Genomic DNA, 27,244 nt, shown 5'->3' on the forward strand with positions numbered 1-27,244 from the left:
CCATAAGCTTTAGTGACAGCTGTCAATAAAAACTTAAGGGGAAAAAGGTACACCAAACAGAATCCTGTTTATGTTCTGACTACCTTTTTTTCCTTTAAATAAACACTTCTTCCACATCTAATTATGGAATTTTCTTGTTAGGAGCTGACAAAAGAAGGTGATGAAAATCTGGCATGCCTAAGTACAAATTGTAACAAGATATAAGTAAAACATGTGCCTAGAAAACATTAATTTGCTTGGTTTGGGTTTCACTTTCTTGACTTTGTTCCACCTACCTGTGTAATTTTATGTATTAGTTCCTTAGGTTTTTGAAGCTGAGGATATGTGCTTTTAAGGCTGATGTTGAACTGACTAGAACAAGTTAAGAGGATACTGTTCTATATTCTTGTTGACGGACAAACTCAAAAACTCTTTCAAGTAGCTCCTGAAGGATGCATATGCATCACACAGCAGGCACATACCTTACCAATCAGCAGTAGGTTAAGTGATTAAACTGAGCTGTGAAAATAAATCAGTAAGTCATTAATTCGATTTGTTTTTAAGAAACCAGAATGTGCCTAGGTCTAAGGAGAGCACGCTTCTCTTGATGCTTTTTTTAACTTTGACAAATGTTGCAACACCAAAGGTCAGCCAGCTTTGAGATTGGGTTCTTCCTGGAATTTGTACCAAGACTTCCCTTTAAAATATACATGTGACACAAAACTATGCATTGAACTTAAAACAGCTTAAAAATTAACAATTAACAGAATTTCCGACCAGCAGCACAAATATCTTTTTAAAAACACCCCCTGCCCTACAAATTTATATTCCATTTTAAACTCTACCCTGGACTATGCTTCCATAACATATGGGGAGGAAACAGATAATTCATATAACTCAAAATATTTTCCAAAAGAGTTTTCCAATATAAATATTGGAGACAGAGTACCTCTTTTATCCAGTTCACGTGTTCCTGCAGTGGTTTTAGCAAGAAGCAGATTATTAAGCTAAAAACTAAATCACTTGAGAATGCACTGAGAGGTCTTAAAGGAAACCAAGGCTAGGATATAATATAGTATAATACAGGGGACAGATGGGAGAGAGGAAGTAAAAACTCCTAGAAATGCTCTAAAATATTTGTTGTATGTTGAATGTTGCATGTTGAAATGCTATAAAAAAGAAAACTCTAAATATTAAGGTATCCAATACACTTCATTTTAGAACAGAAAGGGTTTCTTCCTAGGGGAAACTCTAAAGGTTGACATCATTTTGAAAGGGTTGGGGTTTTTTAATGCATAAGTTGTGATAGAACACGTTATGAAGTTATTAAATTGTTCAGGGCTAGGCATATTCCGTACATAAAAATACAAATGATAAGCAAAGCTTAGAACCGACATATTATGACTCTTACACTGCTGCTTATCTATGTCAAAGAAGTTCCCATCTTCCTTGATCTGTCAATATAGAAGTAGCTTTTGATCCTTGCCAGAAAAACTACCCAAACTAAAATAAAACCAGAGACAGAAAAATACCTCAGCAGTGCTAGCATAATTATTTGAAGGAACATTTCACTTCAACAATTCCCAAATATCAAAGCATATTAAAATGACTTCGCAAGCTGTAACTCCTAATTCCAAGCTCTTCTAGAGAAGAGACAGACAATTCTATTGCAAAATAAAAGACTTTTCAACATTCCTGTTGATGGTAAAAGACTTGCGTTATGGAACGGGCACATGGAGCCTTACCTCTTGGTCACAGTGGTTTCCTATCAGCTTAGCTGGAGAAAATGCTTTTAGCCACTGTGACATCAACTGATTACACCCCCAATTTAAGGTAATAAGGTCTCGAGTGAAGCAGTTCTATTAGGAAAGGCATAGTGCTGTCCCCTCCCTGTGAAAGTTATTTTAGCAAGCAAGGGTAGCATACGCTACCTTTTGGTCCCCACAGTATCTGAGATGCATTTTCAGTGCTCAGGATATTGAGAAACGATGCAAGCAGCTTTGGGGAAAGGAAAAGGAAGGGGAAATGGGTATATGGAAAACCTAAGGAAGGGAAGGTGATGGCAAGAAGCTCAATATGAATTAAATATTAATTTCACATACAGAAAACAACACCCTAGTACTTGCTACCTAGCTGGACATAACATTAATCTGATATAAAAATACAAAATGCAATTAAATTTAATAGCAATGGTACTGAACGTAAAGTTGTAGAAGAAATTACTCAATTTGGTATTACACTTCATGCTTCACAGAGTAGAATTATCATATTTAAAGGAGTAGAAGTGTAAAATGAAAAATGTATATTCATCCTTAATGTCCTCAACATTAATTTTCACTACATTTTCTGATACTGTAACACAATAGTGGCTAAGTGGAGTACTACTGTTGTATCAATTATCTATAAACTGCTTCAAAACTCCATGCATCTTGTGATTCACAGTAACAATGCCCCAGTACTTAAGAATAAGATGATAAAGACACATTAGTTGGTCAGATGTAGTTACTTCAAATTATGACATTGTTAGACTTCAGTTACTAAGTTTGTCTGACATTGGAATCATTGCATTCAAATAGAGGTTAACGAGACTTAAACAGGTATTTCATCAAATGTACAATAAAGATAATTGATTTTAGGTCTCAGTTAGGAAAGATGATTCTGTCTCGCAGTATAAAGCCAGTAGTCACAGTTTTAGGTTCCATCTTCTTCTGGAAGATGGAATAAGCAAGCAGTCTTCATATTTATTTCTTCCTTTGAGAAATACTACCTCTTGCTTACTGCAAAAGTACTGTAAAAGGCTTACCACCTGTGTTCTTCTAGCATTAAAAAATAATAATAAAATAGTATACCATTATAATTAGTGATTTAGTACATCAAAGTTATTTTTGTTCAAATAATGCAGGAGCTCATTTACATTCCACTTAGAAAAGATCACTATATTTTCTGAGTTGAGGTCAGTACTTTCAGGTTTTATTTGTTCTATTCATCCCCCATCTGCAACATAATCATGACATTTATATTACTTATCTCTCTCTCGCTCTCTCAAATGAAATGATCTCTTTTTCATTATTAATTTATTTTATTTTTTTTTTTAATGTCTGTGTCTTCATACTCCTTACCTTAGAAAAGTTATTCCTCTGGTATATTCAGGAATAATGGTAACTTCCATTCTCAAGAGCTGAACAAACCCCATAGAATTCATGCTGAGCTAGAATCCACTGGATTAATTCCCTGCTGGGAGTCTGCCAGTTGGGAAATGCCGACCAGCAAGTACAGGTCTTAATTACACAAATCCAGAACCTGCTGCCAACCTTTCTCCATTGAGAAGCATTCGCTTTCTAGTGTTCTTGATGAATAGATTATCACTCAAACATAATTTATTGCTGCTTTACACTGTAAGTAATTAAATGAAGAAACCTTTTAAACTCAAGGGAATTTTAATAGGTTACTTGCAAAATGTTATTGCAGGCAACAACTTGTACATGATTTTAGTTCCAAACCCACCAAAAAATTATACAAATCAGCATTGTAAAAGTGTCAAATTAATGCCTTACAGGCTTTGCTGGCAGAATTAATTTCTAAATTCTAGATGTGGGGAAACGTTACTCTCATTTTTTTCCTTTTCCATTTTTTTTAGAAAAATTTACAAGTGAAATATTACTACAAAACTTTTTTATAAGGAATTTTTGCAAAACATTTACATTTTTACCATCAACTATTTTTCTGTTTCAAAATCATTATGTAGATTTAATACCCTATGCTGCACATCAATTCTTGCGGGATGACAATTCAGTGACATGCATAAAAAAACACCACAAGGCATTAAAATGAAGACTTAAATACAAATATTGTTGCAATAAAACAGTTATAAAATTGAAAAATAGGACCTAAACATCATGCTTACCTAACTTTGACAAATTAACTTTTTCTCCTAGATTACACACTTTTATTACTGCTCTCGTGAAAGAATGTGATAAATAATGACTTAACACCAATTTCTAATGTAATCGGCAACACATACACAAACCTAACCAAAGAAAGTATATTGTAAGAAAAAAACTATTCTAACACTGGAGTTCTACCATGGTAAATACACTTTGCACTGATAATTACAATAAAGCAAAATTTTTAACGGTGGCATAGGGAATGAACAGTGAAATGCCATTAAACAAGATACTACTGCACATCTGTGCCCTATTACTTACAACAGCTAAATCCCACTGAGTCAAATAAAGGACATTGAAATTTACGATCCTTTTAAGACAGAAAAGTGGATTCAGAATGGTATGCAGAACAGACTGTCAAAATGTTTCTAATTCCAGTGGTAAAATGTGCACCTGCTAACACAAGTTAATGTTCTTGAGATGCTATGAAGCCAACCAGATTTAGATTCTGATACTTCTATACGAGGGATTCATTGCAGATTAAAAATTACTTCAGTTTCCTATCTGCATACATAAGTATGCATGAAAAAATCATATATGAAATGGTTGTGCAGAATGCTCGTAACTTCGGTTTACAAAAATCGTTAACTTCTAGGAAACATGGTATTAACATTAGGAAAGTTCTTTCTTTGCATAAAGAAATTTATAGCACTGATTGTGAAGCATGATAAAATATATATTTGACGTTTCATTTCCTATATAATAAAATTAACAGTTAATACTACCTAATGTTCATCTGTATTAAATGTAACATCTAATTGACTCTGATGCTTTAAATTCAGATACATCAGTTAAGAGTACTTTAAATAAAATATACAAAATAATGTACAAAACCCAACTAAAATTTAAAGACTCTGTTACAAGTCTACAAAAGCTTTAAGAAACTTGAAATTTATAACCACAGTGTAAAATTGTTTTTCTTTAATCTCAAAGCTTTTTTTTTATGTAAACTGAAAGTATAAAATACCTTCAGCTTAATATTTTGCTACAAAGGGCTGGCCTAAAGTGTACACAGTGTAAACAATGATTGGTATTTCTCTTGCTTCAAAAATACAGAACACACCACAAGATTGATAAAGTATTCAGATGAGAAGTATATGTTTTGTGAGGAAATGCACAAGGTACCTGTTACGTTTCTCAAACCGACAGATACCAAACACATTCTTCCTTTTGTAATTTGTAGGGAAAAAACAAAAACAACAAACACCTTATCCTTCTTGCACTGTACTTCCTTTAGTTACATCAAAAAATATTTTGGTGTATAAATTTTTTACAAAACTGGTCATGAAGTAATTAAAAATCCTGAGTATGAAATATTTGGCCATCTTTCCTCCTTGTACATAGTAGAGTTTTCACAATATGCAGGGGTTTTTTGTGGTCATCATTTTTCATTTCCTTTTTTTCCCAAATAAACTGGCACATCTGAAAACGTAACCAAACCTTTGAAATCAAAAGCTGTGTAGTATTAAGAAAACTATATTCCTTTTTCCCTGGTTTGTTTTGTGGTTGGAGGCTCAATGTAAGTCTTGATAAGGTCTACCTACCTTGCAAGACAGGTATTTACTACCAGACTACATATTATCATTTAAGAAAAAATAAAGACAGTAACATTAGGGGGGAAATAGAAAAATGTTTACTTTCAATACCTTTTTTTTTTTGTTAAAATGTGATAGTTGATTCTTTTCTTTGGCTATTAAGTCAAAGCATAAAGAACTCGGCACATTAACCACAGTCAGTAATATTTACAGGAAGAAGATACTGGAGAATGAGCTACAACACTCAATTGTCTGATTAATTTCCATGAACTAACAAAATTAAAACATTTAAATACTTAAGATTGAGGTTTTATGATTCATGTTACCTATGAGTTAGAAATGGACCACAGATGTTTTAAAATATGACGAAATTAAATACCAACATTTGACACAAAAGTTGCCATATTTATTTTTCATCCTACCTAAAGTTACCATTACTTCTGTAAAATCTTGTGTTAATATATTTCTATTGTTTTATCTTTTCTACTGTATACACTAATTCTACATAACCTTAGCTCTCCAAACAAAGAGAGGAATTAGAACTCGCTGATTGTCATTTATACACACTACTACAATGTAGTGGTCAAAATTAATCTGAGATCTACCTCAGAACCACTTTGCAGCACACATCATCTAGCTGCTATTTGAGGAATTCCAAAATTTGAGAAAAGACGGCCAAAATCAACTCATGTGTTCTATGGACTGAGCAAAAACCTAAAATATTGCCACTATCATTCCATCTGTACTCAGTTTTGCTGTGCCTTATGGGAAAAGGATGTTCTCATGAAAATATTACGAATCTATTTTTTAAAAAAAAAGTACCTTCATCACACGCTATTAATCCTAGTCAAGGTCCACCCTGTTTTACATTGATATTATCTGATTTTATAAACACATCAACATACAATGCTAAAATAGGGGGGGGGGGGGGGAAGTTCATTTAAAATTGTTACATGATATACAGACATATAACTAAAAAAGTACAGTATGCAAATAATAATCCCCCATCTGTTTAGCCAGGACATCAATTTGCACTGTTTGTATTTTTGAAATTTTTCTCTTGTTGCACCGGTGTACACTTCTCATGCTGACCCTCCAACCTGGAACATTTACAGAAGTCATGACTGAACATGATTTCCTGCTCTGTAATCCATTTTACCAGCCCACTTCCATATCCTGAAAGGTATGTAAACTTAAGTGCAGCACTAGGCGTCCATATAAATGATCCTTTCAGAATTCTTCCATGTTTGTTGAAACATTAGGGGTTGCTGGGTCTGAATCTTGAGAAATGGCAGCGACAGCAACAATTCTTGGAGAACCAAGAACCTCAGTAACTGAAGAGTCCAGTTCTCCTGAGGTAACAATAGCAAGGGCTGTTCCACCACCCTTCTTGTTCTGATGAGTTTTGACATGTTTTGAGAGATGGTCACTCCGCATAAACCTTTTGGAACATTCTGGGCACTCAAATCTCTTTTCACCTTTTTAAAAAGAAGAACAAAAGCAAAATGTTACTGAAAGAGAGCACTGAACACATCTTGCTTGTTTATTGGAATCTCACCCTTTCTTTGAAGTGCCTTTTAAAGGATACAAAGTTTTCTTCTCTACATGTCTGATTTTTCAGATCACTGGCTTTTGGCAATCCACTCTTCACTACTAAAATGTTCTCAACAAATATTTGCTTTGCTGTGATTATCTGGTGAGAAATTTGAATTTCAGATCACCAGGGAATTTTCAGATACTTTTATAAACCTGAGAGTAGGAGAGTTTAAAGGCCCAAAAGAAGTACTTGATAGCATTTTTTAAGAATACTTTTCTTATTTAGATTACAGGGATAAGAAGGGAATTTGGCAACATCAATTCCCAAGCTCCACAAGGGTGTATGTGAAACCTATTTGAAGAGGAATAAGGTCACCACACTAAAAAGTTCACGGTTAAAATGTAATCAGTTAAAATGCTATCTCCTGATGATAAAATTTGGGGGAGGGGAGGAGCCTTGTGGCTAGAAATACAAAGACTGATAAAAAAACCCAAAACTGCCCAGCTTTCAAAACTGAACTGTAAAGATAATTTGCTTTATCAGCCCTCACTTGAAACTTCAAGAAATTTCCCAAAATGTATGGACTAGGCGAATAATATTTCTTAAGGATTGAGCTAATCCAAGCGAGGAAATGACAACTCGAGTCCATGGCCAATCCTACATGCTCAAGAAAATTTCCCAAATTTAGATCAGGCATTAGCTATCTATCTGTGATGAAACAATGAACTTTTTTCTAGCATAGGTACAGAAAAAGCGTGAACAGATCTCACTGGATTTTACAGTCAGCTTGCACTGATGAAAAAACAGTATGCACCACTTTCTCTGTTTTAAACTTGCTTTATTTACTTTTAAAAGTAGCTTTCGGAGATCCTAACAAGTGAGATTTTTTTGTATCCCTGTTTAACCATGGCCACTATGATTTGGACTTGCTGCACTATGCATAGAGAGGGCTGACCAACCTGTGTGGGTTCTTCTATGTCTTTGTAACTCATCACTCCTTGTGAATCTCTTGCCACAAAAAATCCAGTTGCATACAAACGGTCTTTCACCAGTATGCCAGCGCAGGTGTGCTCGAAGATGAGATGTCTTGCCATAAACTTTTCCACATCCTTCAATATGGCAGATATGTTGTTTCTTTTTTCCTGGCTCATTGCTGCCTCTGAAAACAAATTGAAACAGGTAAGAAATTATACTCTAAAATAATATTAACTATTAGGGAAAATATTTCATGCTAATAGAGACAATTAAAATCCTTTGTCTAAAATATATATACAAACATGTTTTCTAATAGGAACAATTAAAAAAAAAAACAGGGAATGTAAGAAAATCTCAAGCCCAAATGAGGCAAACTGTGAGAAGCCTAAATGTGTACAAATAAAATTTACAATTACCTTCCTTCTCCTTCTCTGCAGTTAGGACATGAGCAGGCAACTCTTCTCAGTCTCTTGCCAGGTTGCACTTCCTGGTCAGAAGCTTGCTGAGCTTGTTGCAGCTGCACTTGCGTTATCTGATCAGGACTAACAGCACCAATTGCTGCATTAGCAATGCCACCTACTGCTACAGTAACAGGAGCTATTGTGGCTTGCTGTGCTTTTACTCCATCCTGTCCTTGCTGTTGACCTGTAAAATAAGAAAGTATTCATACCTCTCATTAATCATTTCAATAAGTGAAATGCACAAATAAACTTCATATGGTTTAAAGAACAAATATCCACCTAGAGTTAAGGGAAGCCACAAAACAAATATTAAATCCAGCCATTTTCCTAAAGCATTACCAGAGGACTTGCCTATTAGCTTAGATAGCCCTGTTTAATTTAATTTCTTATTACAACAGTACAAGACTGCAAATTACTGACTGATAGAAAGAAATGTGAACCAGTTTAGAAAGTGTGTTTTTTTTCCTCAAAAGCTGAGATAAATGAGAAGACAAACAAAATGTTAGACAGCACTGCCAATCAATGTCTCATAACCCTTGAGAACCTTTCTATATTCATAAAACTGCAAGTACCTACTTTAAAAAGTTGCTTTATGGCACATACAGAATTGTCACTTCTCCTACAACCCGTCCTGAGTCTCCATCAAGCCACAAAGGAACTTTCACAAAAAGAAATATTGTAGGACTAGACTTGAAAAGCTAGCAAACCAGAGTTTTGTGGGGGTTTTTTTGTTTGTTTGTTTTTTGTTTTATTTTGTTTTTCAGAATTCTCCACCTGGGATGGGGTAATCCTGGTTATATGTACAAACTGGAGGACAAAAGGCTGGATAACAGAAAGAGATCTGGGGGTCTGGGTGGACGGCAAGTTAAATACAAGTGAACAATGTGCCCTGGCAGTCAAAAGGGCCAGGGGATGGTTAGGTGCATCAACCACAGCATTCCTAGCTGGTCATGGAAGGTGACTGCCTCACTTGCACTGTACTGGTGCAGCCCCACCTTGAGTACTGTGTGCTGTTTTGGGTGCCACAATGTAAGAAGGACATCAAACTATGAGTGTGTCCAGAGGAGGGTGACCAAAATGGTGAAGATCTCAAGGACGAAAAAAAGAGCAGCTGAGGTTTGCTCAGTGTAGAGAAGGCTGAAGGGTGACCTCATCACAGTCTACAACTTCCTCAGGGGGTGGCAGTGGAAGAGGAGGCGCTGATCTCCTCTCTCTAATGACCAGCAAGAGGACATGTGGGAGTGGAATGAAGCTGCATCAGGGGAAGTTCAAATCAGTCATTAGGAAAAGGTTCTTTATTGAGGGGGTGGTTGTTCACTGGAACAGGCTTGGTCATGGCACCAAGCCTGCCAGGGTTTAAACAAGCACCTGGACAATGTTCTTTTTCATATGATTCAGTGCTACATAGTCCTGTGAGGAGGAGGGAGTTGGACTGGATGATTCTTACAAGTCCCTTCCAGCTTGAAATATTCTAGAAGTCTAGGATTTCATTAGGCAGAAGGAATATGTTTTCAAGACAACTGGAAAAAACAGCTTGATGGAATCAAATAGCATTCTAAGAACACCTTGATGAATTAAAAAATCAGTTTCATTGCCTAAACTCAAACTCATCAGCTTTCTTGATCACATTAAATCAGGATTACTGTCCTGATATGAAAGCAAAATAAAGACTATTCCAATATAGGTAAGAAGTGCAGTTTCTTGAGCAGCAGGGTAATATTATGTTTGCTTAAAAAGGTTGGTCTAAAAATACTGGAACAAACTAAATTTGTCACAGAGATACAACTTTGAGCCACAATCTGACAACACTGAACATCAATCCTAGTAGTAATGGGAATGGGACAAAATATCATTAGATTCTGCTGCCTTTTTAGAAAATTCAGTACCTTCATAAAAATGGGAAAAAAGAGGAAATGCTACTTATTTATTTAGAGAGTATAATGACCAACCATAATTCCTTAGAATAGACTATAATATTTTAAGTCATCAGTATTGAAGCATCAATTTACAACTTAGAAATCCCCTGGAGGTAACATGGTTCATAGAGACTCAAAAGGGTACACCAACTTACTTCTCAAGCATCCATAAGAGGGTATAAGACACTGAGAAGAACACTTTCTATGAAGTCTTAACTGCTTAGATACCAAGTGAGTTCATATACTGCACAGGAAAATTACTACTTCATTTACATAGTTGATGAGGAGCAATATATGCTGTCTTGTATAACACAATGATAACAAGCCATAAATGAAACACAACCCCATACATTTAGATAGGTAGGTTAGGACTAAAAAACACGATAAACGGAGAACATCCCAAGGTCACCTGAGTGTCCTCTAACAGGCCTCTGTTTGCTACAGGAAATAGAATAAATATGTCTTGCATCTACATCAGGACCAGGTTATTCTCACCAGAAGCACTGACCAAATTATTCTTGTTACCTTTCTTGGTTTGCATCTGGAACGTGCACTTGAACTGCCTGGATATGAATAAACATGAATTCCCTGTTTTTAAGCAGGCCACAAATACTGACAGGTGCTGAGTACTTTGAGTTCTCTGAAAGAGCAAGGATAAACTAGATAAATCCAATCTAGTTTGAATCCAACTAGCTGTTAGACAGATATATATTAAACAAAAATTTCTAAAAAAACTTGGTATTTGCAGCAGAGAAACTACAGAAAAAAATTTACAGGCTGAATCTTGAGTACAGAGCCTCCATACACCTAGGATAGAACAAAGTCTTTCTTTTCAGTATAGGGATGTCCTGGAAAGAAATTTATTTCCTATATACTAGTGGAAAAGAAAAGCTCATAAAAAATCATTGAGGAAGAATGTGATATAGTAAGACAAACACTGTGGTATACATGCAAATAGTAATATTTGGTTCTAACAGAAGCAGAAGAGCACACAAGAACTTCCAAAGGAAGTCCTAGTCCAGGGGTAAGCCCTTGTCAGGCTGTTACGGTGCTGAAGTGCTGACCCAGTACTATGTATAGTCAGAGTCAAAGGCAGCTGATAATTTTATTTTTTTTTTAGCTAATGTTCATCTTCACATGATGATGTGATTGTGTTGAAAACCAGCTACAGCTTTTGGTTAGCCCAAAGCAAATAAATTAAAAGGAAGAATTTGCTCAGCTTGTACACTTCCACAGTGCATGAACTGCACTCCTATCTATGAAACAAACACAAGATGCAAACTCCTTTAATTCACAGAGCAGCACTATAAATGATGGATCTATGAATGGGTACTATAAAAGCTAAAAACATTACGGATGACACTGCAGCCTTTTACTTTACTTTTACTTTACCGATATTTTCACTATCAGTCATATTCTCAAGTACATTAATGAAGAATGATCCTTTGTCATTAACAGTCTGTTAGAGGGATGACTCCATTCATATCACAAAGTCCTATTTGAGAAAAAAAGTCTTGGGACCTCATCAGTCTGTGGTCAGAACATCGCTGAATAGCACCACTTTAACTTTTCCCTTTCTCTTTGATTTTCTTGAATTGATATTCAAGTTTTGATGCAACTTTTCCCAAGCTGACAGACCAATGCTTTCCAAATAACATTCAAATTGAGACACCTGAACCCCAAAGAGGATGACTCAATTTTTCACTCCAGGACTAGTGCTACAGTGATGAACATCTACCACATAACTCTTGCTGCGTCTGACCAATTCACATTTATGGGGAAGCCCTTTCACCATTTCTAAAAATCTGACATATTGTGCTGATATGATATGAATCAACTTTTGATCGCTAAGTCATGAGATGAAAACAGGTGACAGAACATGCCTTGGTATATATATCAAAGTGAGCCTGCTATAGTCTTGAGTGGTATGGGATTTTGATTTTTAAAAATTATCTACTAGAGGCCACCATGGAACACTAAGGGCTTTAACTTTCACATCATTTATACTTATTAAGGGAAGGTAAAGGCATTTCATTATTTCTTAAATCAAGTTCACTGAAGAAAAGATAATAAGAAAATCTAACTGTTGACATAAGGTTGCCAGCAGTCTACAAAAGTAAATTGGGGCAATTTCTAAAAGTAGGATTTTTCAGAACAGAGGATGTAGATAAGAATTATCTTTTTGTTTGAAACAAATGCTGCTTAGTCTGAAAAAAGGTAGCTGAGATAATGCTATCCATACACAAACAGAATTATCTCCTGACACTTTCTAGATGGAGGAAAAAAAGCCTATAAAAATAATCCATATGACTTCTTACTAGTGGAATTAAAATACCACTTAAAGTCTACCAGAAATTGTGCTACAATCATGAGATCACTCAACATTACTTCTTCCTGACATACTCCAAACCACAAGACCTGCTATCACTGTACTTCACCATTCACAGTCAAACCTCTCGTTATCAAGAGCTCTCATGTTTCAACACTGGTTTCAAAAAGAGGTCTAAACAAATCACTGTATTAGGGAACAAAGACATGCTTCAATTCATCTATGTTATTCCATATGAGCTGTCAAAGAAGTCACTGAACATTTACACATGCTTTTAGAAAATAAAAAGCTTTTTCTCAAGTTGACATTATTTCTTTAATAGTGATTTCCTGAAATTGTGAAATGTTCTTGATTAACAAAATTGTCACCTAACTTGTATATGACTGAATTGTCAATTTGCAAGGTTAAATAGCAAAAAAATGTTAGTGTACAAAATAACACTATACCAAAGACTCTGGTGCATTTTGTTTTCTCTGAGGCATAAGGTCTCTCTCTTTTATATTGTAAATATTTATTTGACCACAAGTCAACATGCACATAACAAGACAACCTGATATGCTATTTATTTTGCAAATCAACTGCAGTAAGACTCTCACTCATTGCCATACTGCAAATATAATGACTGAATGTAATTAAAATACCATTGAAATTTTTAAAGCATTTAAAATAGAAGAACACTTCATTATTTTGTATTATGATGACACAAGGCTGGGAGGACTGGCTGACAACCCAGAAGGCTGTGCTGTCATTCAGAGGGACCTGGACAGGCTGGAGTGTTGGCAAGGAGAAGTCTAATCAATTACATACAACAAGGGCAATTCTAGAGTCTTGCAACTGGGAAAAAACAAACCCATGTATGAATATAGGTTGGGGACTGAGCTGTCAAGAGAGCAGTGAAGGGGAAAGGAACCTGAGGGTGCTGGTGGACAGAAGGACGACCTCTGAGCCAGCAATGTGCCCTTGTGGCCAAGAAGGCCAATGTATTAGAAGGGGTGTAGTTAGGAGGTCGAGAGGGGTTCTCCTCCCCTTCTAACTGTGCTCTGGTGAGGCCATATGTGGAATATTGTGTCCTGTTCTGGGCCCCTCAATTCAAGAACTGCTTGAGAGAGTTCAGCTGGGAACTGCTTGAGAGAGTGTGGCACAGAGTGACCAAGATGTTTAAGGGAGTGGAACATCTCCCTTATGAGGAAAGGCTGAGGGAGCTGAGCCTCTTTAGCTTGGAGAAGAAGAGACTGAGGGGTGACCTCATTAATGTTTATAAATATGTAAAGGGAGAGTGCCAGGAGGATGGAGCCAGGCTCTTTTCAGTTACTTCCAACAATAGGAAAAGAGGCAACAGGTACAAGCTTGAGCATAGGAGGTTCCACATAAATATAAGGAAAAACTTTTTCACTGTGAGGGTGACAGAGCACTGTAACAGGCTGCCCAAGGAGGTTGTGGAGTCTCCTTTTCTGGAGACATCCAAAACCCACCTGGATGTGTTCCTGTGTGACCTGCTGTAGGTGACCCTGCTCTGGCAAGGGGGTTGGACTAGATGATCCCTCGAGGTCCCTTCCAACCCCTAACTTTGTGATTTCTGTGAAATAGAAGAACCTGCATGATTTTAGTCACTGATCTTTCACACTTAAGCAGTTAAGAACATTACTTATTATCACATGGTACAGGGTAATCAAGACACAGGATTTCACACCCTTTGTTCTTTAGCATTGCTTAGCTTTCCAATTTTGCAGTAAACCTACATCTTAGCACTTACAACTCATGTACACCTTTCTGTATAGGAGTAACACATTCATGCAAGAAACCACAACAATTTAAAGTATTTACTGTGAAGCCAAATTTTATGCATATATATATAAATGTAAGTCAATTCTAGGTTTCAAAGCTAATTTGCAAAATAAGAATTCCCATAACATGACTTGGATCATTGAAGAAAGCTAATGTGTGATACATATGAAGTTCTTTCCTACAGAGTGACTGACCACTGAAGAACATGGTTATTATGCTTGGCCATCCACTACAAGTCAAAACAAGTTTCCTTCTCCTATCCTACTCTTGTTCTCCTAAAGCAGTAAGCATTATAAACTACTCTTTGAGGCAATGAGGGGAGGAAGAGAAGGACTGAATTTTGAATGAACCACAGAAGCCACGGAAGTCAAGCTTTAGTAACACTGATCTTGGAAGGAAGTGAAGTTTAAGACTAAGAAAAGGACACTTCTAGTTTCTGGTACTTAGTTCCTCAGATGTCTGTGACACCAGAACAAATAGTATAGGTTTCCTGTTGCTCTTTTGCAACCAGCAGTCAGCAGTCAAAAAGATGACAGCATTAAATGACAGTTATCTTAGTAGTGTGCTCCTTACTGCAACACCTGAGAAACACTGCAGAATGTACCTAGATCCAGAGTGGCTAATATTGCAAAAAAAGAAAAGTTGTTCAACTGCATATTCTAAAAATGAAAGAGAAGGTTGCAACTGACATCCATAATACAATATATATTACTACAGGACATAAAGTTACTAAGAGCTCTAAAGCTCTCCAAGCATTAGAGCTGATGCAGGAACTCAACCATTTAGCAACTTACTGATGTAAAGCAATGGGGGAAAAGAGGTTTCTCATCTCCCCTTCCCCTGCATAAACTAACTACAGTCAGCTTTAAAAAAAAACTTTAAGTTTCTTTTACACAATGACATACAGATAACATTATAAAAAGATAATATTTATGTTTACATCTATTTATATTTACAACACAATATATTGGTTTAATATAATGAAATATAAAACTTTCATTAAGATATAGCAAGCTTTTAAAAATTTTAAAAAGAGTCAGTAGTTTATATTGTCAGTCCTATACCACCTTAACCACTAAATCATCTGATGAGCCCCAGCTCCTTCAGTCTCTGCTCTTAAGACCTCTTCTCCAGACCCCAAAGACCTTTAATTAACTAAAGTGTCCTTTAATATCTATGACCATTGAAAATTTTATGTTTTCCAATAATAACACTGTTTATACTTGAAATGAACATTCTCCTTAGAACATGACACCCCATTCCAAATAAAGTTAGATTTTTCAGTTATCACCATTTGACGTTTTTAATATATTGATAATAAGAAGTGATTTAGCTTATCTAAGAGTACCAAAATAATTCAAGTTACACTGAGGGAGCTATTGAAATCAAATTTTGAATTTGTTTCTTTCTGCCCTCTGCCCTGCGTGGTAATGGAAGAACAAGAAGGATGGCTTAGTGTGACCTAAGCACCCTCAACCAAAAAACCAACCAACCAAAAAAAACAACAACAAAAAAAAGGCACACCACAAAAAACACTAACAGGCTAATGATGAAGAATGAAGATGTGCAGTATTGCTCAGTCTGCTTGCATGATGTTTTCTGACAGTTCAGAAAGCAAATTAATTTCCTTCTCTGTATGCTCTGATTTTTGACAATTGGGAATGATGGAAGGGACAGCAAAATCTGATATTCTCTGAGAGCATTTATGAAAGATTTTTATAACACCCTGTACTCTAATAGGGAAATACAGTTTTATTATAATTTTTATTTGATGAATTAAGAACCTACATCTAACTCTTGCAGTTAATAGCACAGAAATGGCTCATTAGAAACCTGTTTCACCTCACATTTTGTGAGCAAAGTGGGTTCTTGAAGCATTTCACTTACCACTTTATCTGGAAGTAATGATGAAGTTATGCCTTGCTATTCACAGGTCAGCCAGAAAAAGCTTGCATTACTGAGGCATTTCTACCAGGTTGTTCCCCACAGGCAAATTAGCTGAACAGGTAGACTGTGCATTCCTTAAGCATCAAGTTCAAGAACAGTATATTGGTAATTTTTTTTTAAAGTTACCCTCAACAAGGCAAAGATCTCTTTTCACCATCATTGTTTGTTGCTAAACTTTTCCTGCTACTATTTTGAATTTCAGTTTAAGAAAATCCCAATTTGCAACCAAAGCAATTTTGTCATCAGATGACTAAATGCTTATCCCATAGTTACTCTGAAGCATTTGAGAATGATGTGAGTGCTATAGTATTTAGAATAGTGTGGTTCTGTAACAATCCTCAGCTCAAGACAACCTGAGAACAGTTGTGCCCTTTCATGACTTTGAAAAAAGTATGCTAAATTTCTAAACTCCTCCCAGCTCCATCCTCAGAACACCAAGTAACACATGAAGTAAAAAAAAACAAGAAAAAATCCTACACTTTTTCTGGTTTTGTGGACACAGCTTAGTTCTTTGTACTTATCTTTTTACTGCAGATTGCATAGCCTGTAGCTTGTTTCTTTCAAGGTATTTGCTGCAGCTCACTTGCCAGTGAACATCCAGGGAAAACTGGATGTTTTTTAAAAAAAATAAAATAAAAAAAAATCATGCAACCATCACCATTCAGGTCCTTTGGCTTCCACCTTGGTATTTATATTTCCAGTATGCTATTACATACCATGGCTATTTAAACCTTTTTCACCTGTTATCACCTACAGGAATCCCTAGCTGCTCAGCTACACCACTCTCCAAGTTCTTCTTCTAGACACACTATTACATTAACATGGAGAACAAGGAGACCTACATGTTAAATGTTGTCATGAAAATGCATTTCCTTTTGTTCAACAACCTAAGTGTAACATTCACCTTACTCTCCCTCAAAAACTAGCATATGTGACAGAGATAATAGGAGGCTGTGAGTACTATAAAGGTGAAGCAGATTAATTTTTCATAATCCAGGAGTTTGAGAACATTATGTAAAAATGTCTTACATAACAATTAAGACAATTTACTGCAAACAATATTGAAATGTAAGAAATTTACAGAGACTTAAAGCTAAATTCACAGAATAAACTCATCAAGGATTATTAAATTAAAAAAAAAAAAAAATTAAAAAAAATCCCTCTACTGATTAAGACGACCCAAGCTGCAGATCATTGAATGGGGGTAAGAGTATCAAAGCAGATTACTCTTTTATGTATCACCCGCAGTCAGCTAAAAGAAGGTCAGAAACACCTCTGACCTGTAATTCATAGACTCACAGAGCCATTCAGGTTGGAAGGGACCTTAAGGATCATGTAGTTCCAACCCCCCTGCCATGGTCGGGGCATCCCCCACTAGACCAAGTTGCTCAAAGCCCCATCCAACCAGACCTTGAACACTTCCAGAGAGAGGGCATCCACAACTTCCCTGGGCAACTTGTGCCAATGTCTCAACATCCTCACAGTAAAGATTATCTTCCTCACATCTAATCTAAATCTACCCTCTTCCAGTTTAAAATTGCTGCCCTCTTGTATTGTAGGCACCCTTGGTAATAAGTGTGTCTCAGTTTTTATGACCAGCTCCCTTTGAATATTGAAGAACTACAGCAAAGGTCTGCTTGGAGCCTTTTTTTCACCAGCCTTCATCCAGTTTTCTCAGCCTTTCTTAATTGGACAGGTTCCAACCCTCTGATCATTTCTGTTGGTCTCCTCCAGACCAGCTCTAACAGGTACATGTCTATCTTCTACTGGGGACCCCGAAACTAGTTGCAGTACAGAGATGGGGTCTCAGGAGAGTAAGCCTCAACCTACTGGCCTTACATCTTTTCATGCAGCCCAGGGTATGGTTGGCTTTCTGGACTGCAGGCACATGTTTCTGGTTCATATCCAATTTTTCATCTACCAATATGCCCAAGTCTTTCTCTGCAGGGCTGCTTGCAATCCATTCATTGAGTAGTCTGTATTGATATGGTGGATATTGATAATGGTATGGTGCCCTAACACAGAAGCAAGACCTTGCACTTGGCCTTGTTGAACTTCACAAGGTTCACATGGGCACGTTTCTCAAGCTTGTCCAGGTTCCTCTGGATAGCATCTAGTCCCTAAAGTGTGTCAAACTGCATCACCCATCTTGGGGTTGTCTTCAAACCTGCTGAGGGTGTGCTCAGTCCCACTGTCATTAAAGCACTGAATTCAGACCCTTGAGGTGCACCAATCTCTATTTGGAGATACAGATGTTAGCAGCAACTCTGAATGCAGTGATCTACTCAACTCCTTATCCATCTAATAGTCCATCCATAAAACCTGTATCTCTCCAAGGCTATTTTATGTGAGTGTATCAAAGGTCTTACGCATATTTCTGATTTACATACATTTCACTTATATAATTTTATTCCCGTTTAAAGAATTTGGTATGTATTTGGTATGCAAAATTCTTTTGCAAAATCTGAACCAGGATGATTGTAATACGAAACATTGTCTTCAGCCTTGGAACAGCAGGTCATATAATTAGTGACTGTCACATAAGAGAAGTTACTAAAAAAGTACAGGGAAGAGAAAGCCTTTAAGACAGGATGAAGTTGGATGCAGACAAATGAGAAAGGGTACAGGAAAGTGAGAAAAGACCTGGAGGTACTAACAAATTGCATAACTATTAATAGTAGTGCAATGGAAATCAAATCTGGTCAAAGATAAAAATGCCTTAGTAACTCACATTACTAGAGGGCATAAAACAGAAGGGCAAGGTTCATTATGTTTTTAAGTGCCTTAGTAAGGACACACAGTATTAGACTTCAATGTCATTAATAACTGCTTTAGAGTCCACAGCACATCCCTCCAAAAAACTGCAAATTCTCCAGTTCCAGTATTGCCAGGCAACAGCCTGTTCCACTGAACAGAAGTGATTCCTCCAGGTTCTTTTGGTGGATGAAGTCCAAATTCCCTAGAATTGAGGCTGTGCCACCACTCATCTTAAACAAAATAGCTGGAACTTGAGTTGCAAGGTGATGGGATTTGATGACTTTTGCCTAAAGCAACTAACAGATCACAGAAGTCTCTCATACACTTCTGTATGAGACAAACACAATCAAGATGTAACCAAATTACTTCAAGATGTACAATTAAGGTAGATACCAGTCTGATCTTTCAATAAGAAACAGGGAATTATTCTGAAAAGACATCACCTCTGCTACCACCACTAGATACCCACTGTCAGCAAAAACAATGAACAAGTTCAGAAAAAGCTTGCAACCACTTCTGAAGGCTTCAGTGAAAAAAAATCCTACATCCAGAAGACAAAACTTTTAGAGGTAAGCCATTAATACTTGGCATGTCATCACAGTTTAGCTGGTCTGTTTTAACTCACCCCATATTCTTTAGCATCCACAAATGTTTCTATGCTATTCCTAACAAATATACTCCAAGTGTTAAGGGACAAAGAAACCTAGCCCACCAAAAGGACACATATTTATGAACTACATATATTTCTTAGAACCACCTAGTACTGAAGCAAGATCCTTCCACAGTTACCTACATTGTCAATTAATACATGCAAACAAATAGAAGGGCCTGAAAATAAGCCTTAAAAAGGCAAAGGCTACTTTATTTTAAGAGGGGACTAGAGGTGGGGGCCAACAATCCTTTGAACAGCTATTACAGCATAATCCTTGAAAAAAAATAAAGGGAACAAAGTAGTACCTGCTTGTCCCCAAGATCACAGGGGCTGAATTCAGGAAGTCACCATCTATTAACATTAAAGACTATCCCACAAGGAATAATGTATGAAACAATAATTAAACCAGCACAGAAGAAACAGTTTATTTTGTACAGAACTAGCTTGCTGAAAGGCCATGTGAGGTACTGATCTCATAGCCAGGCAGATATTTGTAGATCTCTGCCTGATCAAGTAAAGACAATTGCTTTAATGTAGTTCATTAGTTGATTTGCTCTTTGGAAAGTAATTGTTTAAGTATCTGGTCTAAGGCTCAGATACTTAGTTTCTGACTTCTTATCCACCTTCCTCTGTACCCGTAATACTACTTTGACTGACACATTGTATATCTTCTCAGCAAAATTTCACAAGAAAACAGGTCATGTGGACTGGAAGGGACCTCGGGAGGTCATCTATTCCAACCACCCTGCTCAGCCGGGACTACCTAAAGCAGGATGTCTGGGACCATGTTGAGTATCTCCAGCAATGAAGAGTTCACAACCTCTCTGGCCAGCCCATGTCAATGCTTTGTCACTCTAGCAGTAAAAAAGTAATTTTCCTGTGCATCCTTTATATTAAATAATTTCTCCTTCAGGCCTGTGAGGGAGTGAGAAAAGTGAGATGAGAGAATTTCTCTGCCTTGGCCTGCTTTTTGACCACACACAACATACAACTCAACATATAATACTTAAAAAGGGCAATGTTTGGACTTCTAACTGGAAAGCACAACAAAGAAACCTGAAACACACTCATCTTACTTGGTTTACCGTAGAGCCAACACACCTTGGGACCAGAAACTTGGAGGAAACAAAGGTTATAAAAAGCAGAAAGCAGACCAAAATATATTTACTTGAAGATTTTAATATTTTCCTTCCCAATGTGAAATTTGTTTTCTTTGGTATTTAGAATCAGTTTGACCAAAATAAGAGACTTTCCCAAAATAGTTCTAGAGCTTACTTTTTCCATAATAATTTGAAGCTAAAATTTTTATTTGCCTTTCATTTAGAGTGCTGTTGCTCTGCTGTTTCCTTTACTAATGAAAAACTAAGAAAAAGTTACCTAAATTCACATACTTTTTGTGATTAATTTTTTTCCCTGAAACTCTGCTGGCTTGAGCAGCTGGGTTTGCTTGAAGGACCAAGTAACTTTTTTTTTCCTAACAGAGTTATAGCCCCTGAATAAATGCAGGGGATAAGTCCTTCACTCAGTCTTTTCACTGACATTTTCTGGATACCCTCCATATGGCTTATCACTAACACCTACTTCAACTGCTCATTTGTAGCAGCTGATGCATTTCTGGGGAGTTCAAGAAATATACAAAAAAGTTCACACCAACAAGCTTAGGTACTGCAGAGGAATGGAAATACTAGTCTGCAGATGTTGAGGTGATTGAGCAGTTAATTTTTTAAAAGCTTCCTGTAACAATAATAGTAAAAAAAAAAAAAAAAAAAAATTCAAATAAACCCCAGCAAATCTGAGGAATTTAATAGCCCTGATCAAGACGGCTTATTCCTTGTAAGTGGAAACCAAAGTTTAGTTGTTAGCATGTTTGTAATCTTCTGTTTCATAACCATTCTTTCCTTGAATACTTAACATAGCATTAAGTACTCACATCAGGCTATTGTCTCTCCTTTCCATGCTACCATGTCTCCTGTTCCCAATGTATAGCATCAGTTAGTAGAAAAAAAATTAAGTGCTATGGAAACAGCCATAAGACCTACCTGGATTCAGAATGAAAAAATTTAAAAAAAGGAAGAGAATCAGAGAATCCAATGGTGACACACAATAGATTTGGTTAACATATGAACTCTGTATGACAAAGGTGCAGCCAAGATAACTAAGATGATACTAAGACTCTCTCGTTTTCCAGTACCCATTTGTGTGTACTAAGCAGTTGTACACCATTAGCAAGCAGGCAAGAAAACCCCAAACTGCACACAGAAAGGTTAGTCCTGCATTCACAAACTTAAGCTGCTCCCAAAGGCTTCCTGTGACAAGTCCCCTACCGAAGCAGGAACTTCTGTCTAGCAACAGCAGTCAACCTGCACCTTCCCATCAAGAAAAAAATTTTCAGTCAGTTCCAGCTAACTGAAATTCCTTTTTGAACCATTATAGTTAAACACAAGGTCAAGATTTAATTCTGATTACCCAGAACAACATTTCTGTAACACTCCTTAAGTAAATCAGGTTCAGTGCATCCAACCCAGTTCTTAGGATTTCAACATGCCACCAAGTGCAGAAGACTATCATAGCAAAAAAAATTCTCCCAGTGGCAAATTTCTCATTATCTAACTATGTTCAGTCTCCTCAAAAACATTTCAACAAAAGGGAACAATACTTTGCCCAGTTAAACATTTCTCATCTTAAGATATTATTGTTAAAATAAAATCAGATTAAGGGTCAATATGTTACTACTGGACAGTACTTAAAATTTAGTTTTTTCCTACAGTTTTATACTAAAAAACTATCTACAGCTGGGTTGCTGTTCAGACAAGAGTTTATTGTAACAGCTACAACAGAAGAATGGTACTTGTAGGAAATAAAACCAAGCTCATGTATGTGGTTATCAAACCAGCAGAGAGAAAACTGAAATATTAAAATTTTACAAGATTTACATATTGAGTTGCCCTCAATACATATGCCTCAAACAGGCATTTCATAATACATATCAAGAGTTCATGAAGTACTGAGGTACAGTTACTAGTTGTTTTTATATTTTTAAAAAGACAAGTCACAGGAACTGTGCTGTGCAAAACTATACCTTATTCCAGTCAATCTCTTTGCAGAACTCAAACTTCTAAGGCAACAACTTCAGAAGCCAACATAGAATATAACAAATAGTCCCATGGAAATGTATGCTATGACACAAGATACCCCAGTTCACATACTGTCAATTTTTGCATCCTACATCCCCCTTTCAGAGGTTAGGAATACTGCCTGCTTGGAAAAAGCTTTTTATTGTTTTTTAAACATATCAAAGCTCTACGTGTATGTCCTCATGCTCACTCCCAGAGCCTAGAAGTCTTTTTTGAGAATAAAATCATTTACAGATAGTTTATAAAATACAAATAGACCCATTTCAGTTGACACAAATGGTATTATTAGCTCAATGGTTAGAAGTGTCAGTTAACAAAATCTGAATTTTTATTCGTAAGTATAAGGTATCTCCCCAGAGTTAAGGATGTAATGTTGGTTACAAAAAATCTTGAAAAAAAGTATTAATTTAAAACTGTCTAGTATTCTTGTGACAAAAAACAATCCAAAGTACAACCTAACACAAAACCCAAAAACATCCCAGAAAAAACAGAACAAACACAAAAACTTTTATCAGACCACTCACCTGCAACACTGGTAATGGTAACAGGAACTCCTTGAACTTGAACGCCAGCAGTACCCAGGTTTGCAACACTTACTGTTTGAAGATTAGGTACAGAAGCAAGCTGAGCAGCGTTCAGAGTAATGGGGGTACCAGCAACAGCAACTGGTGCAATCTGGGCAATGGTTGTGCCACCACTTGAAGAGACAGGGGTAATGGTTAGTTGCTGGGGTAACCCAGCATTTTGAACTTGAAGATTCGAAAGGCTTTGCAGGTTCTGAACCTGTACAGTTTGCCAGCTGATCTGCCCTGATGGTGTTAAAGTTGGAGCCCTGATGAGCACCTGAGTTGGACTCACTGCCTGCAGCTGAACATTCTGCAAAGGCTGCTGCTGGATGGTCTGTATAGTCTGTCCTGACTGGAGCTGAAATGACTGTGGAGGAATGGCCTGAATAATCTGCTGTTGAGGCTGCTGGATCTGTATCTGCTGCAGAATAGGCTGACCTACGATTTGGACCTGCTGAAGGGAACCCGACTGATCCTGGACGTTCTGTAGTCCATTGGACTGAAGCTGACTGGAGGTCTGGGCTTCAGAGTCTGTAGCAGTTGTCTGAGGTTCTTCAGTCGTCTGCTCTGAACTGCTGCCTGCTGTGCTTGCGTACTGGCCTGTTTCTGCAGAGCTTACTAGAGTCTCACTGCTAGTCAGAGATGTGGAGGCAGTGGTTGTAGAGGTGGAAGATGAGGAAGGAGATTCTGGCATTGTACTAGCAGAAGTGACAGGTGTAGCTGCTAGCTGATTTCCATTGGAAACTCCACTCTCAGCAGACTGGCCAACTTGACCGGAACCTCCTCCAGCTGCCACATTGTTGATCACAGGCAAGGCCAAGGTTACTCCACCAATGTTTATAGGTAACGTTGTTACAACTTGAGCCTGAGCCCCAGGAAGAGTTTGCAGTTGCAGCGGTATGGAAACGCCAGGCCTGATTTGGACTGGGACCGTCTGATTTGCTAGGTTTTGAGCAATAACATTCCCCGAAGCTGTCCTGTTTGCAGCTGTAAGTATAGCTTGATTATTCCCAGCAGGAATAAGCTGAATTTGACCCTGTATGTCTTGTAGCCCAGTAGCATTAGATGGGTTGATTTGAAGCTGCTGACCTTCTGTTGTCTGAATCTGTGGGATCACTTGGTATTGGACACTACCGCTTGGATTTTGTACTTGAATGACTTGAAACTGTCCAGGGGTTGCTGCAGAAGAATTGCCTGATTTAGTTTTTGAGGGAGATGTACTTCCATTGTTACTGCTGGAGGGACTTGCTGCACTGGAGGCAACAGAAGATCCTTGCTGAGCAACATTATTTTCTTTTGAAGTAGAAGGAGCAGCTGCCACAAGCTGCCAAGCGTTTCCAGCAAGCTGAGTTGTTACCAGTTCTAACTGCTGTGGCTGATTCTGAAGCTGCACCAAACCTTGATTTGGATCTATAATAATCTGCTGCTGTCCAGTTCCTTGATTCTCACCAGGAGTTCCTATTTTGCTGCAAGTGGCTGCTAGCAAAGCGAGAGGTGAAGGCTGGGAATCCTATCCGTAAAGGGAGAAAACAGAAAGAGTATAAGCCATGAGAAGTAAGCACTTAGGTTTACACAGGAAACAGAAAAAAAAAAAAATTGCTTCTGCAGAGACCAGTGATACAGCTCTGAAGAATAAGGAAGTATGTATTTCTGTAAATAATGTTTAAATATAAAGCCCCCAATTATCAATGGATACGTAACAGCCAGGTCATCAACCACATCCTCAATCCAGACTTTTTTTTTTTTTTTCCCCCCCTCCTAAAATAAAGAAAAATTTTAAATGTAATTCTGTTACACAGAAAGCAGCTGATCACTGCAAAATGCAATTAAAAACAAAACAACAGAAAAAACCTGTCCAGGCAGTAAAAATATTGTACCCAACCAACTATGTTTCATCTAGCCTAAAGAAAGATGCCCTGAACAGGAAATGCTGTTAGCTGAACATTTAATTTTAAATGCTAATAGTTTGGGCACTTCTCTATTCGGGTGTTTGTGCTTTACCTGTGAGCCTCCAGTTTTCCCTTTTTTATTATTATTGTTGTTATTCTCTGCCTCGGGAGATTTCTCTCCCTCTGTGGGCATAGTTTCCTCCTTCTTTTGATCTGCAAAAATATCAAGCGTAACAAGTTAATTATTCGCCTTCATTTATACAATAACAAAAGCTACGAACATATCCTTTTTGGTTCCCAGCTTGTCGCCTTTACCTCTTCATAAAAACAAACAGCGCAAACCATTATTACAAAAGAACGAGTCCTAAGAAACGTGGTTTGAAACCCAACCCATGGGGGCTGGAGAGTTAACACCCAGAAAGGGGAGGTTTGGTTTCCTCTCTCAGAGACAGCAGGAAAAAAACCACCCACAACCCTCCGCCTCCTCCTGCCCCCTGAAGCATCGACGGCCACTCAGTGGCCGTCGATGCTTCAGGGGGCAGGAGGAGGGCTGTGCATGGGAGGGAAAGAGGGAGGAAAAAGAGGAATGAAGGAGGGAGGGATGTGCACAGGAGGGAGGGTTAGCGAAGAAAGGGGGAATGGAGGAGGGAGGTACGGAGGAGGCAATTCGGAGGGGCAGACAGGGGAGGAAGAGAAGAAAGGGGGCATATGGGGAAGCAGCACGGATGGGTGGAGGGGCAGCAAGAAGAGAGCGGGGCAAGAAAGGGGAGAAGCAGGGAAGAAAAGGGGGAACCCGGGAGGGCGGGATAGAGGGGGGATGAAGGGTGGAGGGAGGAGCGGAGGGAGGGAGGGGTGTGCACAGGAGAGAGAGAGGGAGGGGGTTACATACCGCTCATCCCGCATTAATGCCCCGCTGAGGCGCCGCTCTAGGGGGGAGGAGAAGGAGGAGGAGGAGGCGGAGGGTGGGGTGGGGGTAGCGGGGAGAAGGCCGGTCGCAGCCGGAGCTGGGAGGAGCGGGACGGCCTATTTTTCCACGAATGGCCGCCGCTGGGCTGTGGCGTAGCTGCCTCTCTCTCCGCCCGCCGCCGCCGCCGGCCTCAGCCCCGCCGCCTTGAGTGACAGCTGCGGGCCGGCCGGGAGGCGAGGGGAGGGAGGGCGAGCGGCGGCGGGGGCGGGCCCGCCGGGGCCCGGCTGACGCCCACTGAGCAGGAAACCGAGCCCAACCGCCAGCCTCTCGGCCGCCCCTCTCCGCCTCAGCCCGGCTCCCCCACGCCGGAGGCCGAGGAGGCGGGGCGGGGGCGGGACGCGGCGCCCCGTGAGCCCGGCCCCGGCAGGCAGCGGGGCAAGCGGCGGCCCTCGGCTTCCTCCTCCTCCTCCTCCTCTTCTTCTTCTTCTGGCCGCGCGCGCCGGGCGAGGGGAGGCGTGGCTGCCGGGGCGCGCGCCTCGGGGTGGGAGCGGGGGCGGCGGCGGTGACCTCGGCGCGAGCGGGCGGGCGGGCCGGCGCAGCTCCCGCGCTCGTGCCGCGCTTGACAGCGCGAGGGGCGAGGGGCGGGGCCCGGGCTGCGAGGGGCGGGGCGGGGCCGGGCCGGGCCCTTCGCCGCCGCAGCTCCCGGGGCAGCCCCGCCGCGGCTCGAGCGCTGACTGACAGGCGGGCGCGGGTGCGCGCGCCGGGCCGCCAGCGAATCCGGGGGAGCGGGGCGGGCGGGGCCCCGCGCGGCGCCGGCCAACCCGGCGGCACCTGCCCGCCTCGCGCGCTTGTAACTGACAGCGCGCGGGAAGCCGCCACGCAGCTGCCCCTGAGGCGCGGCCCCCTCCCTCCGCACCCTACCCCGCCGGCG

At 39.0% G+C, this 27,244-nt stretch overlaps 1 protein-coding gene across 2 annotated transcripts; it reads right to left on the reverse strand.

Annotated features, from left to right (window-relative positions):
• Positions 1–3,397: 3,397 nt before the first annotated feature.
• On the reverse strand, positions 3,398–26,672 carry SP4 (Sp4 transcription factor). 2 transcript variants are annotated; one of them, XM_071735737.1, is made up of 6 exons: positions 26,296–26,672; positions 25,519–25,619; positions 23,476–25,027; positions 8,387–8,615; positions 7,955–8,154; positions 3,398–6,936 (listed from the first exon to the last, which is right to left on the reverse strand). In XM_071735737.1, the coding sequence occupies exons 1-6, from the start codon at positions 26,300–26,302 to the stop codon at positions 6,689–6,691; spliced, it is 2,337 nt and encodes a 778-aa protein (XP_071591838.1). In that variant the 5' UTR covers positions 26,303–26,672; the 3' UTR covers positions 3,398–6,688. The 2 variants fall into 2 exon arrangements, with proteins under 2 accessions (XP_071591838.1, XP_071591839.1); XM_071735738.1 differs by lacking the exon at positions 26,296–26,672 and adding an exon at positions 25,722–25,792.
• Between the last annotated feature and the right edge of the window lie 572 nt (positions 26,673–27,244).

Source organism: Heliangelus exortis, chromosome 2 (assembly GCF_036169615.1).
Source record: "Heliangelus exortis chromosome 2, bHelExo1.hap1, whole genome shotgun sequence".
Taxonomy (NCBI): domain Eukaryota; kingdom Metazoa; phylum Chordata; class Aves; order Apodiformes; family Trochilidae; genus Heliangelus; species Heliangelus exortis.

Excerpts from the sequence above, each read along its gene's own strand:
- SP4 (XM_071735737.1), bottom strand. Across the intron at positions 8,616-23,475 it reads TACCATTACCAGTGTTGCAG|GTCAACAGCAAGGACAGGAT; the intron begins GTGAGTGGTCTG and ends CTTATTTTACAG. Across the intron at positions 6,937-7,954 it reads ACATAGAAGAACCCACACAG|GTGAAAAGAGATTTGAGTGC; the intron begins GTTGGTCAGCCC and ends CTTTTTAAAAAG.